The 14,298-nt window shown below is 35.8% G+C and overlaps 1 protein-coding gene and 1 non-coding gene across 2 annotated transcripts; one reads left to right on the forward strand and one right to left on the reverse strand.

The window, feature by feature from the left end:
• Positions 1 to 287: 287 nt before the first annotated feature.
• Positions 288 to 1,181, reverse strand: LOC131162645 (uncharacterized). The gene has a single exon (XM_058119253.1). The coding sequence runs from the start codon at positions 1,179 to 1,181 to the stop codon at positions 288 to 290; it is 894 nt and encodes a 297-aa protein (XP_057975236.1).
• A 766-nt stretch (positions 1,182 to 1,947) lies between these two features.
• On the forward strand, positions 1,948 to 2,053 carry LOC131163146 (small nucleolar RNA R71). The gene has a single exon (XR_009138926.1). It is a non-coding gene; the product is annotated as a small nucleolar RNA R71 (small nucleolar RNA).
• The last annotated feature ends 12,245 nt before the right edge of the window (positions 2,054 to 14,298 follow it).

Below are 14,298 nucleotides of genomic sequence, written 5' to 3' on the forward strand. Positions count from 1 at the left end.
CTAGAGACCAAGTCATAAAGGGCAAGGATCCGCTCATATGGGCCCTCCAAACTAGAGATGGAGGGGCTATCAGGCTGAAGTATATCCTCAAGGGGGTCCCTCCACAAAACCAAGGGAGCCACTTCCTCAACACATTCATCAGTCATGTCAACGTCCACAACTTGGAATTCATCGAGTGGATGTTGGGAAGCATGAAATACATTCAGCCGAAGCTGCATGTTGCTAAAGGACACATCCATGATCCCGATCCTACACTAAATGCAACCATTAGTCATAGTTAAGAATGGTCATCTTAATAGAACAGGGATCGGATCCTTGGTTAGGTCAGTAGGTTCCATATCTAAGACAATGAAGTCAGCAAGGTAATAGAACTCTTCAAATTTAACCAAAATTTCCTCTATCACACCCTGGGGCCTTTTCACTAATCGGTTGGTGAAACTCAAGGTGACAAGGGTGGGCTTCAGCTCTCTTAAATTGAATTGTTTGAAAATTGAGTAAGGAAGTAGGTTCACACTCGCTCCCAAATCTAAAAGAGCCCTATTGATGGTGTAATCGTTGATTGCATACGAGTTGGTGGCAACACAAAAGTTTTTTTGTTTTGGATGAATGTGACCAAAAAGAATTGAACTCACATTCTCGGCCAGCCTCACTTGCTTGTTTATGTGCACCCTCGACTTGCGTTTTCGTGTGCACAAGTCCTTGAGGAACTTGGTATACGTAGGCACTTGCTTGATAGCATCTAAGAGAGGAATATTGACCTTGACTTGCCTGAATGTATCCATGATGGACTCAGTATTGGTTTCCTTCTTAGATTTTGAGGGTACATGAAGGGTTGTAGGGTATGGCACTGTAGGAACATAATGGGGAAGTGCTCCATCATTGGAAGGGGTAGGAATCGTAGTATCAATTACTATATTGGAGAAAGAAGGATTACTTAGTTTAGCATTGGACTCTTCCGCCATCTTCTCACTACCCTTCTCTTGGTCTAACCTCTCCTTAGGCCTATTGTTTACCTCCCCACCACTCCGAAGAATGGTCATAGCTTGAGGTTGCTTATGATACGATGAAGGACCAGCAACTAGCTCACATTCTACCCTATATTGGCCCTTAGGGTTCACTAGAGACTGACTTGGCAACTTACCCTCATCTCTCCTACTCAAAGATGTATCTAGTTGGCCCATGGTGGCTTATAGCTTGGTAATAAACTAGGAGTGAGAGTGGAGTAGTTGTCAATCTAATTGGAAATCAGCCTCGATGCCCTTAAGAGCTTTCAATACCGTCTCCTAAAAATATCTATCACATTGAGGTGGAGGAGGAGATGGCTGCTGATAAGCTGAAGATCTAGGGGCAAACACTGGAGGATTTTAAGGATTCTAAAATGGGCGAGAAGGTGGAACCGTGGGTGACTACTGAGGTCTTTAAGCTTGAAAACTCAGAGCTTGTGGCCTCCAGGAGAAGTTAGGATGTTTACTCCATCCAAGACTGTACTTGTTAGAGTAAGGATCATTGGTCAACATGTCGTACCAATTATGGGTGGCCTTAACTTCCTCCTGCACAAACTCAGGTGGGGGAGGCACATAAGGGCAATTATAACAAGTGTGCGAGGGATTAAAGTAGATGGCATACACCTCTGCACATGCCACAGGCTGAGATTGTTGTCCTAGGGACAATAACTGATCTAATTTCTTCATAATGGTGTGTAAGGAAGGAGCCAAGCCATGGCCCATGGCTAACTCATAGACTCCCTTAGGATAGGAAGAGGAAGTTTGGGATGGTCTACGAGCAACAACAGTATGCTATTGAGAATTCTCGATGAGGGTCTCAAAGAGAGTCCAAACTTCACTCTCATGCTTCATGAGGAAAGTACCTCCACATAATGCATCTACCATGGATTTATCACGCTCATCTAATCCTTCATATAAGGTTTGGACTAACTGCCACCTAGGGACTTGATGGTGAGGGCATTTACACAAGAGGTCCCTAAAGCGTTCCTATGCCTTGAAAAATTGTTCCTCATCTATCTATGAGAAACTAGTGATTGCCTTCCTCAGCTAGTTAGTCTTCCCAATGGGGAAGTACCTTTTTAAGAATTTATATTGCATAGTGGCCTAGTTGGTCATCAAGTTCGGTTTTAAGGAGTTCAGCCAATATTGGCCTTTATCCTTCAAAGAGAACAAAAATAGCCTCAATTAGAGGGCATTATAACCAAAGTGAGGGATACAAATGGTGGAACAAATTTCAAGAAACTCATCTAGATGCTTGTATGGATTTTCAATCTAATTCCCAAAGAAGTTGGGAAGCATCGAGAACCAAGGTATACCCTATACAGTGAGCATGAGATCATCTATACAGGAAATGTAACCTATTGTATAAGTGACTAAATCCCTAACTATGCTATCCTATCCCCTAGGGTTTCATCACAATCAGAGAAGTAAAAGTGCATGAAATTAAAGACAAGGTATTTAAAGTGTAGAATTTAAATCAATGCTGAGTAAAAGAACATATTGAAAAGGGCTTCAATTGCAACTCGAAGGCCTATCACTAGCAATCAGGATTACAATCAAGAACTAGCTAATCAATGTGGAAGCACCCAGAACTTGAAGGTTGTCACAGACTTCAAAGAATCCAAGCACGAACCAGTACAAGAAATTGAAAAGTAAAGTTGTAAATCTAATCTAAGGGCACCCAAAGACTCTCTAGGTTTGTCACTGGCCAAAGAGGGGCCAAAGGGGAACCTAAGCACATATTTGAAGCTAGGTTTTATACCCAAAAGGGTTTACAAATATTTGAATTCATGCTCTGTTAGACTTCATGTGAAAAAAAATCCCAAGTCTAGGATCTAAGAACCCGTGAGGTGTTCTGAACCTGATGGAATAGCAAGTATCTCACCATCGCTGCTTCCTGAGTCCCCTTCTTCAACTACATTCAAGGATTTTGATGAACCCTCTTAAGCTTTTGCCTTTCCATTCTCCCACTTCACACATTTCAATTTTATATGCCCTAGTTTCCTACACTTACAACAACGAACATCCTTCTTTCTCATGGACTGAGTTTTATTACCACTCGATCCACTCTATAATTTGCCTCTCCCATGATCCTAATTACCCTTCGCCATAAGCCCTTCACCATGTGAACCCTCTTCGCTAACCTTCTTCCTTTGATGGAACCCCATCAATGCACTCATGATGTCCTCCAACTCCGAGGTTTCTTTCTCCCAAGTCTACGTCATAACCAGATTATCGTATATAGGTGGTGTAGGTAGGGAATTTAGTAGCATCAATGTTGTTGACTTTTTGAGTCCAATCCCTGTTTTGATACTAACAAAGCACATATATCTTATGTGTGTGCCTAGTGTTTTGAACAAGTTTATAATTCATAATGCATACATAGAAAAGAAAGATGGAAGCTAGAAAGCTCACAACAACTAGCGTTTTCCATGAAAGACAGAAAAGTAAAGAAGAAGAAATTTGTTTTGTAATTGTATTGCATTTAATTTTTTATCTTTGGTCTATAATAATGCATGCATTTGCAGGATATGGATGAATACTCAGATCGACCGTAGATTGACCATAAAGAACCAAATGACTATACGGCGGTCGACCGACACTAGATCTTTAGGGTATATGCTCAAAGGAGTTAGACTGCCCTTAAGACCCTCATTTCTATATAAAAATGTGCCCTATTATCTTAAAATTAATCATCATATGATTAAGGACATTGCATAAGAGGAAAAGGACTAAAATTCCCAAAATTGGCATGTTCGGTCGACCGAACCCTAATACTCAAGGCCCTTCGGTCAACCAAACTTTCCTGGGATCAATAATTTGACCCTTCGGTCAACCGACCAGAAATGTAAAGCAACGCCCTGGTCGACCTAACAGACACGTGGTAAGTCCTAACGCCTTGTTCGACAAAACCACCAAGTTCAAAAGGACTTGGTCGACTACAGTTCATAAAGTTCAGTCAACCAAATTCAATCTGGTCAACCGAACCTTGGAGGGTTCAAAATCACCTTTGGACGGTCGACCGAACTTAGTAAGATGGTTGATCGAACCTTAAAAATGGTCTACCAATCGTCTCAAATTGGAAATATTTTAAAAGGCTTAAATCTCATTAAAATTTAATTAATTTTTTCCAAAATACCGAGTGTGTCCCTCGATGGTCAAATTTCCTGAAAATCTATAAATACCCCCTTCATAACTCAGATTATCAACTTTGATTAGCCAAATTTTTCTCTTTAATATTTTGGGCTAATTTTTATCAAAGTTCCTCAAAACTAATTTTTCATTGCAAAAATCTTTCATTGGGGCAACATTTTCAAACTTTCTCAAAACCTCTTTCATTCATTCATTCACTTGAAAAATCATTTTTTTGAAAGAGAGTTTTTATTTAGGGCATTTACTTCATCAAAAGTATTTTACTCTCATTATTTCTTTCATTGTTTTAAAATCATTCTTGAGAGTAATCTTGGTTCTCTCCATATGACTTCTTGAAAAACATTTAAAGGAGAATATTTTTTTTAGGGTCAAAACCTTTGAGTGATCATTATACAAATTATTTTCAAAGGTTAAAATATTATTTAAAAAAAAAAACTTACTCTACTAAGCATATATTTCATATCATACTAGAGTGTTTGTATTGATCTTAAATGTGTACATTTTTACTTGTATTTTTTAGAAGCATTTTCATGCACAAAACTATTTTCAATGTATCGGTTGGGTTCAGCCTAGAATTGAACTGGGGAGTCTCAGCCCCATAAGTGCAACCGGTTTGGTTAAGTTCGGAAATTGAACTGGGGAGTCTCAGCCCCATAAGTGAGACTAGTTCGACTCAGCCTAGTAATTGAATTGGGGTTTTCCTTGCCTCGTAAGGAGAGGATGTAAATGGCTTCTGCTCCACCCGTTTAAGCGAGCAGGTATGGTGTAATCCTTGGGGGGTATGCCCAAGGTGGGGACGTAGGCTAGTTTGGCCGAACCTCGATAACAAATATCGTGTGTCACTCTCTCCCTATCTCATTTACTTTCCGCACTTTAATTTCAATATGTGTATGTTTGTTCATGTTTTGTTATAACTATCTTGCATGCAAACAAAACTAATTTAAATGAGATATGTAGCACAAGTGTATGTATGTACACACTAATAACTTAATCGTTGTACGTACACGTTTTCAATATTGAATGGGATATGAACTGTGGTGAATTGGCATAATTGTTTAAATTAGCAAAAAATATTTTAAAACCCAATTTACCCCCCCATCTTGGGATCACACCAATTTCAACAATTGGTATCAGAGCCCAGTTGTAATAAGCTTAACCGCTATTTGCATAAAGATTGCAACGGCTCATATTTCGGTGTATCCCTGTTTTGAGGGTCAAGTCTTTGCAAATCCTCCCCTAGTTTTAGTGTGTAGATTTTATGGTTTGAAATTTGAAAATGATTTTTGTAAAATCAATTGATTGGAGGATTTGGGAAGTATTTTTCAAAATTATCATATCCTATTGAAAATGATTTTAAAATGCATAGTTTTTCCCATATCAAAAAATATTTTGAAAAGGCATGACATTGCCTTAATGCATATCATTCTAGTGCCATGCATATTTTCTCACTCTACCTTAGTTACTAATGCTCTTATAAAGTTTATTCTTTTGAGTGTTAAGGTCCTTTGGTAAACATAAGAGGTATAAGAAACCAAGAGAGAGAGAGAGAGAGAGAGAGAGAGAGAGAGAGAGAGAGAGAGAGATGAACACCACTCCGAGCTTAAATGACTAAGAAGGAGTAAAACTCAAAGTTATATTTGTCCTCCTTCTATTTTATTAATTTCTCAATGACGTGATTCATACTGTTTATGTTGTGTTATATCTTTTTATGAATCATGTATTTTGATTTTATGACATCTTATGAGAAGCCATATAGGAATACTTGTTATACTCATAGGATGTCTATTTTAAATGAAAAGGGGGGTTATGAACTTTAAACGCCCAAATAGTGTTTTGTGCTTAAAATTCTAAATTTTGTATACACTATTATCATACTAAAGAAAACCAAACCAATACATGAGTTTGTGTGATCACATCCAATCTATTTTCCTAATATATGTACGTCACTATATTTGGATAATTTGAAGATATTGGCTACCCCCTTCGAATGGATGAAATGTTTTAAATTGCTAAACCTTTTTAAATGCTATACATTTGCTTAAAGTTTAAAACTCTTGAATATAGCATGACTTGTCCATCACACAGATTTTAAGTTTAGGGAATTAATATTTTATATATCATATAGTCCTAAATTTCACAATGGAACTTAAAGCTCATCCCCATATTTGAAAATTTTGTTATGCCAAATACTATTATTGAATATGAAATTCTTTGATTGCATAACTGAGGGGGAGTAAGGAATTTTTGTTTAAATCTACTATTTAAGCTGAATGCCAATATCTTGTGCTTGTTAATTTTTTGCATTATTTAATGGATAATTTATATCTTATTTGATATATTGATTGAACCACCTAACTGCATGCTTAGTCTAGAATGTCTCCTGCATGGCGGATGCAGTTGATGAGAATTGCACGCTAGTAGTGGATATAGGTTCTCGCATGCCTTTAACTGAATGGTTTTTACATGATGCAGATTATTTTATATTGCTTGCTTGAATCTATCAGTTTTCAGGTACATGAATATTTGGGAAAATGTTCAATTTACATACAAAATGTTGTCGAAATTTTGGTAGAATTTTTTCCATAAATGAAACCATGGATTAGGATAGATAGTTTAATGCATGCCCAAACATTTTTGAAAGAACGAGGGAATCATAATGAAATTATTATTCTCAATCTTTGTTGAAAATGCATGCAAATTAACTATTTAGGTAAAGTACATGTCAAATCCAGACCACTATGTAAATCAAAAACATGTAACATTTCGTCATCCAAGGAGGGATTAGTTCATAGACACTATTTGGTCCAATTCTTTGGGTTATGCACTTTCACTCAGGACTCAAATGGTAAAGCATCATCTTTTTAATTAAATATACCATATTTTGATGATGGTCCATAAACTTGGTCAATCGCATGACTTGGGGGAATTTTTCATTTTGCACACTCTCATCGTGTTTTGAGGTGTGCCATTCTCTTTGATCCCCTATTGCATTAGCCTTGAGTATAGCCTTGATTGGCTATTATGTATTTAAATTAAAATGCAATATGCCATGTTGTGTGCTAAATGTTCAATATTTGCTGCATACTGAAATCCTTAGAAAGGATGAAAATATGAGGAATGTTTTTAAATGATTGTCATCCTTGAACTTTAATGCAAGCATGTGTGTACGTAAATATACAAGGGGAGGTTAAGCCCCACTTTTAGGAAAAAAAAATTAGAACTTAATGCCTATAATCTCTTGCATGCTAAGTAATATTCAGAAGGATGAACATGTGGAGTGTGCTTAAATGAAATTCATCCTTGAGCGTAAATGCACTTATGCATGTGTGAGACTATACTAGGGAGTTTAAGCCCCGTCCTTGAGAAAAGGATTAGAAATACCTGACCCATGGACTCTCGCTATTATTGTTTCTACTTTTTGAGTCTGAAGCTTTTTAGGTACCTCAAACATTATATCCTGTCTTTATTAAATCATCTTTGATATGGATTGTTCCTGGTACGCACGAACACTGCACATAACTTAATGTTTGCATTTTCTGGTGCATGTGTTATCCATAGTATCTAAGCACAAACTCAAATTGATAGGGGGAGCATCTAAAACTAATTGTCCATCTTGTTATGCTCACCAACACTTTAGGCTTAGATTTGTTTTTGTATTTTCTGTGGCTTATGCTTAAATATGATGTTTATATTGAAAATTTTTGAATTAAAATGTTGCTTGACCACAATTCTTTATTTTTTCATATGATCCCTATTTTTAAATTTATTTAATATTTTTACGATCTATATGGTTGTTTTCTGGTCATATCTTTTTGGAATATGCTTAAATGTTAAACCAAAAAAACATTGTTTGTTTGGTCTTTTAATTAAAGTTTCTTTTTCAGCAAGCATAGCCCTTAGCATTTATTGATAATCATAAGAGGGATATATATATATATATATATATATATATTGACTTATATACATTTATATATATTTATATTCTTATGGTAAGAAATGATTTTAAGTAATACATACCTTATTTCTTGCTAGTGTGCTTAAATGTCTTCATGGTTGTGCTTTTCTTGTATTAAAATTTTATGTCATGAAGATTTATTGTTTATAAATTTTAAAAGGGTGTTGCATAACTAGTTCATGGATGTTTCATGAAATGCATTTGAACTTGTTAGATAATGTTTATGCTTAAACCTATTTTTTTTCATATGTCGCATGTTTTTAAATTCCAATCTTTGAAGGGCCTTTCGTTGTACTTAAATTAAAATGGTTTGTGTATATTTCTTATTTGGTCTTGTTCATCATGCCATTTTCTTTTGACTAGTTATAAAAATCATTGTGTGCTTAATTGTTATATTTTTTTTAACGAGTTATAATTTCTTTTATGCCTAACTATTATATCAAAAAGGGGAGAGTTTTTTCAAAGAAAATTAAAAATTATCTTAAAAGGGGAAGTTCTCTTTGCTAAGTCAGTTTCTAAATGATCAAAATGTTTTCTACTTAGCTTAACCCTTTTGCTGATGACAAAAGGGGGAGAATGTTTTTTAGCAAAATGATAATGATCGAATGGGAAAATTTTAAGGGCAAATATTTGAGCTTGTGCTTTAACGTAAAAATTTAAATGCATAATTTCTTATAATGTCTTCTTTCGTGAATATGCCTAAGTTTTACTATTTATTTTTACATTATACATATTCTTAGAGGGAGTCTTTTCAAGCTGTACCCATTTTACTCTTAGGTATTTGTCATCATCAAAAAAGGGGTGATTGTTGACTTTTTGAGTCCAATCCTTGTTTTGATGATGACAAAGCACATATATCTTATGTGTGTGCCTAGTATTTTGAATAGGTTTATAATTAAGAATGCACACACAGAAGAGGAAGATGGAAGCTAGAAAGCCCACATCAACTGGTGTTTTCCACGAAAGATAGAAGAGTAAAGAAGAAGACATTTGTTTTGTAATTGTATTGCATTTAATTTTTTATCTTTGGTTTGTAATAATGCATGCATATTCATGATATGGATGAATGCTCAAATCGACCGCAGATTGACCACAGGGAACCAATTGACCATAGAGCAGTCGACCAACGCCGAATCTTTAGAGTGTATGCTCAAAGGACTTAGACTAACCTTAGGACCCTCATTTCTGCATAAAAAAAGTGTCCTATTGTCTTAAAATTAATCTTCGTGTGATTAGGGACATTGTATAAGAGGAAAAGGACCGAAATGCCCAAAATTGGCATGTTCGGTCGACCAAACCCTAGTACTTAGGGCCCTACGATCGACCAACCAGAAATGTAAAGCAACGCTCTGGTCGACCGAAAAGACACGTGGAAAGTCCCAACGCCCTGGTCAACCGAACCACCAAGTTCAAAAGGACTTGGTCGACCAAAGCTCATAAAGTTCAGTCAACAAAACTCAATTTGGTCAATCGAACCTCGGAGGGTTCAGAATCGCCTTTGGACGGTTGACCGAACCTGTAGTTCAAAAATCCCCTGGTCGACCGAACTTAGTGAGACGGCCGACCGAACCTTAAAAATGGTCGACCAATTGTCTCGGGTTGGAAATATTTTAAAGGACTTAAATGTCATTAAAATTTAATTAATCTTTTCCAAAATATCGAGCCTGTTCCTCGATGGTCAGATTTCCTAAAAATCTATATATGCCCTCTCCATAACTCATATTAGAAACTTTGATTAGCCAAATTTTTCTCACTAATATTTTGAGCTAATTTTTATCAAAGTTCCCCCAAACTAGTTTTTCAATGCAAAAATCTTTCATTGGGGCAAAATTTTCAAACTCTCACAAAACCTCTTTCATTCATTCATTCACTTGAAAAATCATTTTTTTGAAAGAGAGTTTTTATTTAGGGCATTTACTTCATCAAAAGTATTTTACTCTCATTATTTCTTTCATTGTTTTAAAATCATTCTTGAGAGTAAATCTTGGTTCTCTCCATATGATTTCTTGAAAAACATTTAAAGGAAAATATTTTTGTTAGGGTCAAAACCTTTGAGTGCTCATCATACAACTATTTTCAAAGGTTGAAATATTATTTTGAAAAACACTCTTACTCTACTGAGCATATATTTCATATCATACTAGAGTGTTTTTATTGAACTTAAATGTATACATTTCTGCTTGTATTTTTCAGAATCATTTTCATATACAAAAATATTTTTAATGTATCGGTTGGGCTCATCCTGGAATTGAACTTAGGAGTCTCAACCTCGTAAGTGAGACTAGTTCGACTTAGCCTAGTAATTGAACTAGAGTTTTCCTCATCTCATAAGGAAAGGATGTAAACGGCTTCTACTCTACCCATTTAAGCGAACAAGTATAATGTAATCCTTAGGGAGTATGCTCAAGGCGGGGACGTAGACTGGTTTGGCCGAACCTCGATAAAAAAATATCGTGTTTTACTTTCTCATTATTTTATTTACTTTCCGCACTTTAATTTCAGTATATGTATGTTTGTTCATGTTTTGTCATAACCATCTTGCATGCACACAAAACTAATTTAAATGAGATATGTAGCACACATGTATGTATGCACACACTAATAACTTAATCGTTGTACGTACACGTTTTCAATATTGAATGGGATATGAACTGTGGTGAATTGGCGTAATTGTTTAAATTAGTGAAAAATATTTTAAAACCCAATTCACCCTCCGTGTTAGGATCACACCAATTTCAACAAATGTCTTGTCCTCCTCCTTGAACTTCACATCAACTCACCCCAGATCACTAATAATCTAATTAAATGTGTTGATGTGCTAATTCAAGTACGAAACCCTCCGCCATCTTAAGCCAATAAAGCTTTTTCTTAAGATACAGTTTGTTCGAAATTGATTTGGACATGTATCGGTGCTTCAATTTCAACCAAACCGCCGCCGGCGAGTCCTCATCCAAGGCGTGATACAACACGTCATCGACTAGACATAACTTGATCATGGAAACCGCCTTTGCTTCAAGCTCCTTCCAACTTGCGTCGTTCATGTCGTCCGATTTCTTTCCATACAAAGCCTTCACCATTCGTTGCTGCACTAACAAGTCCTTCACTCTTCGATGCCAAAGCCTAAAATTAAAAGTTTCATTGAACTTGTTCACATCGAACTTAATCTAAAAGACCTCAGCCATTGTAGAACCAATATCTCTTATACCACTTGTTGACGTTCGTTCAACTTGAACACGCACAGCGGAAGCACACAATCAAACATGAAACAATCAAAAACCACTAATGCAATCACTCAATGATAAAATATACTCAAGAAGCAATCAAAAAATAATAAGAAGAATTTATAACACAACTAGAACACACAAGATTTACATGGTTCAATAATAACCTACGTCCACAGGAGTAGCACTTGGGTTTCCACTATGATCAATGTCAAAGCTCACACTTTTAGGTTACAAATATTATTTATATAACAATCCTATGCATACAAAAAAGTTCTAGTAAACCTAAACAACTTCTGTAGCAATCCTCCCGAGGAAAATCCTCCAAAAAAGCCCAATCTACAAGCCCCTAATTCAAAAATACATTATCTGCACTGATGGAAACCGTTGACGGTTTGGAGTAGAATAAAACACCTTGCTTCAGTCTCTTGGTCTTTCACTTCATGTAACTTTTTCCGGTGCATGTGATCCGCTTTGAATATAAGCCACATCCCCAATATACATACATACATACCATCATGCATCATTCATCTATGCTCTCCATAAATTTACATGCATTGAAATGCATACCCATGCATACTTCCATACATACTTAGATCATACATGCATGCATACATCCATGCATATCATCATGCACACATATACATGCATGCATGCATGCATACATCACACACAACCGTATACATACATTTGTGCCCTAATTCACATGCGTACATGCCCCCCCCCCCCCCCCACACACACACAACACCACTCGTACCCACAAAACACACTTACACACAGCACATACCCAAAGCACACATGCACCGATAGGGGAAAACAAAGAGGGGATAAAAACAAAGGAAGAAGAAAAGGGAGGGGAGAAGAAGAGAAAGAATAATGAGGGAGAGAGAGAGAGAGAGAGAGAGAGAGAGAGAGAGAGAGAGAGTGTGTGTGTGTGTGTGTGTGTGTGTGTGTTTGTGTGTCGGCCAGCTAAGACCTCTCCTATGGCCCAGCCCCTTCAGGGCTTAAATAGTAAGGAGAGGGGAAAATAAAGAAAAAATGAATCAACATATTTTAAATATATATATATATATATATATATTATTTTTTAATTATTATTATTATTATTATTATTATCATCGTTGTTGTTGTTGTTGTTGAAAGCCCAAAGTCTTTTGTCATTTTTGATCTGAGGGTATTTTGTACTTCATGAGTTCAAATGAGTTAATTGATTACTAATACCATGATTTTAAGATTTACTAGAGGTAGTCCTTTCCACAATATTTGCAAACAGCCCTTCATTTCCATCTTCATAATTATTGACTTTATCAAAATGACCCCAAGTCATGGATTTTTTTGTACAAGCACTCATTTGACTAACCTTGGCATCGTTACTACTAGTAATAATATTTTTCAACTAAAGAGACTTATGTGATTGGAGTAGTAACAAAATTGTTTTCTTTTCCTTTCGAGTCATCCATCATTAAAATCAAAAAAAAAAAAAGAAAAAAAAAAAAGGTAATTTGATATATATCATTTTGGGCTTTCTAGCCCTTATCTAAATATAATTTATCTATTGTCTTTATCCTAATATACTAGATTGTTTTGTCTCTCTAAAATTAATTAATTAAATATTTAAGTGGTTGTCAACGTCCTGGCTTGAGTGTTTCCTTAAAATTAATTTATTAAATATTCTGCTGCCCTTAGTCAATCTAAAGAGAAATATAAAATCAGGAATTGTATTAAATTATTATGATGTGATAGTACTTTAGCTTATACATTGCCATGTTCTCATTTCACATAAAACAGAGAGAGAGAGAGAGAGAGAGAGAGAGTTACTACTTACCAATCCTAGCTACTATGGAAGAGGAGTGAGGCAAAGCGGTGTGGGAGGTTGCTACCCTAATTCTATACGATCAATATTCAACATCAAAGGTCTCATGTATCGTGGGCCATTATTATATATATATATATATAGCAAGTGGGTTGGATTGGGTTGATGGGTTTAGATGCTAAACCCACAAATCGATTCATACAATTGGGTTATGCAAAATGGAAAACCGTCAATCAATCCACAAATCATTTAAATTTGATTTATTGGGTTGGTCTAGTTTGAGTTAGTAGGGTTAAGTAGATTGTTGTGCACCCCTAATAAGCCACACCGTAGTCATAGGGGATTCTCTTTACTGTAGATAGTTGAGCGTATAGTAGGCAAGCAAGTCTTGAGCTCTTTGTCGATCAATTTTACCATTGCCAACAGTTTTAATCTTTTAAAGAAATATAATAAATTGTCTTTCTCTAATACATTCAAAATATCCAACATCAGAGTTAAGAACTATTTGATATATCCTCTTACCTTACCAATACCATAGCTTAACGTCCCTTCTCAAGCACATAGTAACCATGGATATTTTCACCTCCTATAAGACAACTCTAATTACACAAAAGTATTGTACCATGTGTAATAAGTTCTCTAACTCAATAGTTTTGCAAGACCAACTATTTGTTATTGGTTTTAGTTCCTTTACTATCACATCTTCTACCTAAGAGCATAAACCATTAGGTTCATCTTGGTAGCAAACTCACCCATATGGTGTTGCAGGGCCTCCATCATAACTAAAAAGCCTTCTGATAATTCATCAATGGAACCTTATCTCTATTTTTAAGTTCGCTCCAATACACCAATATGTTTCATAAATTGTGCCACTTTTATGGCCACATAGCTAACGGTTTTAACATAAGCCTCTAGCAAATCGATTCTTTCTATACTAGTGCATGGCTCTCCTATTGATACTTCACTCAATCCTTAATTTAAAGATGGATGTATTATGAAGCAACTAACCAAGTTAAGATATCAATGTCACAGGTCAAACACTTCATATTTTGTGAAGAGTCATGTGGCACTAGTTCTAGCACACAAACCTAACTAATCAATGAAAAGTAAAGCATGGATGCACCATTCACACAAGTTCAAAAGCATGAAATA

The sequence above is a fragment of the Malania oleifera genome, chromosome 8 (assembly GCF_029873635.1).
Source record: "Malania oleifera isolate guangnan ecotype guangnan chromosome 8, ASM2987363v1, whole genome shotgun sequence".
NCBI lineage: Eukaryota > Viridiplantae > Streptophyta > Magnoliopsida > Santalales > Ximeniaceae > Malania > Malania oleifera.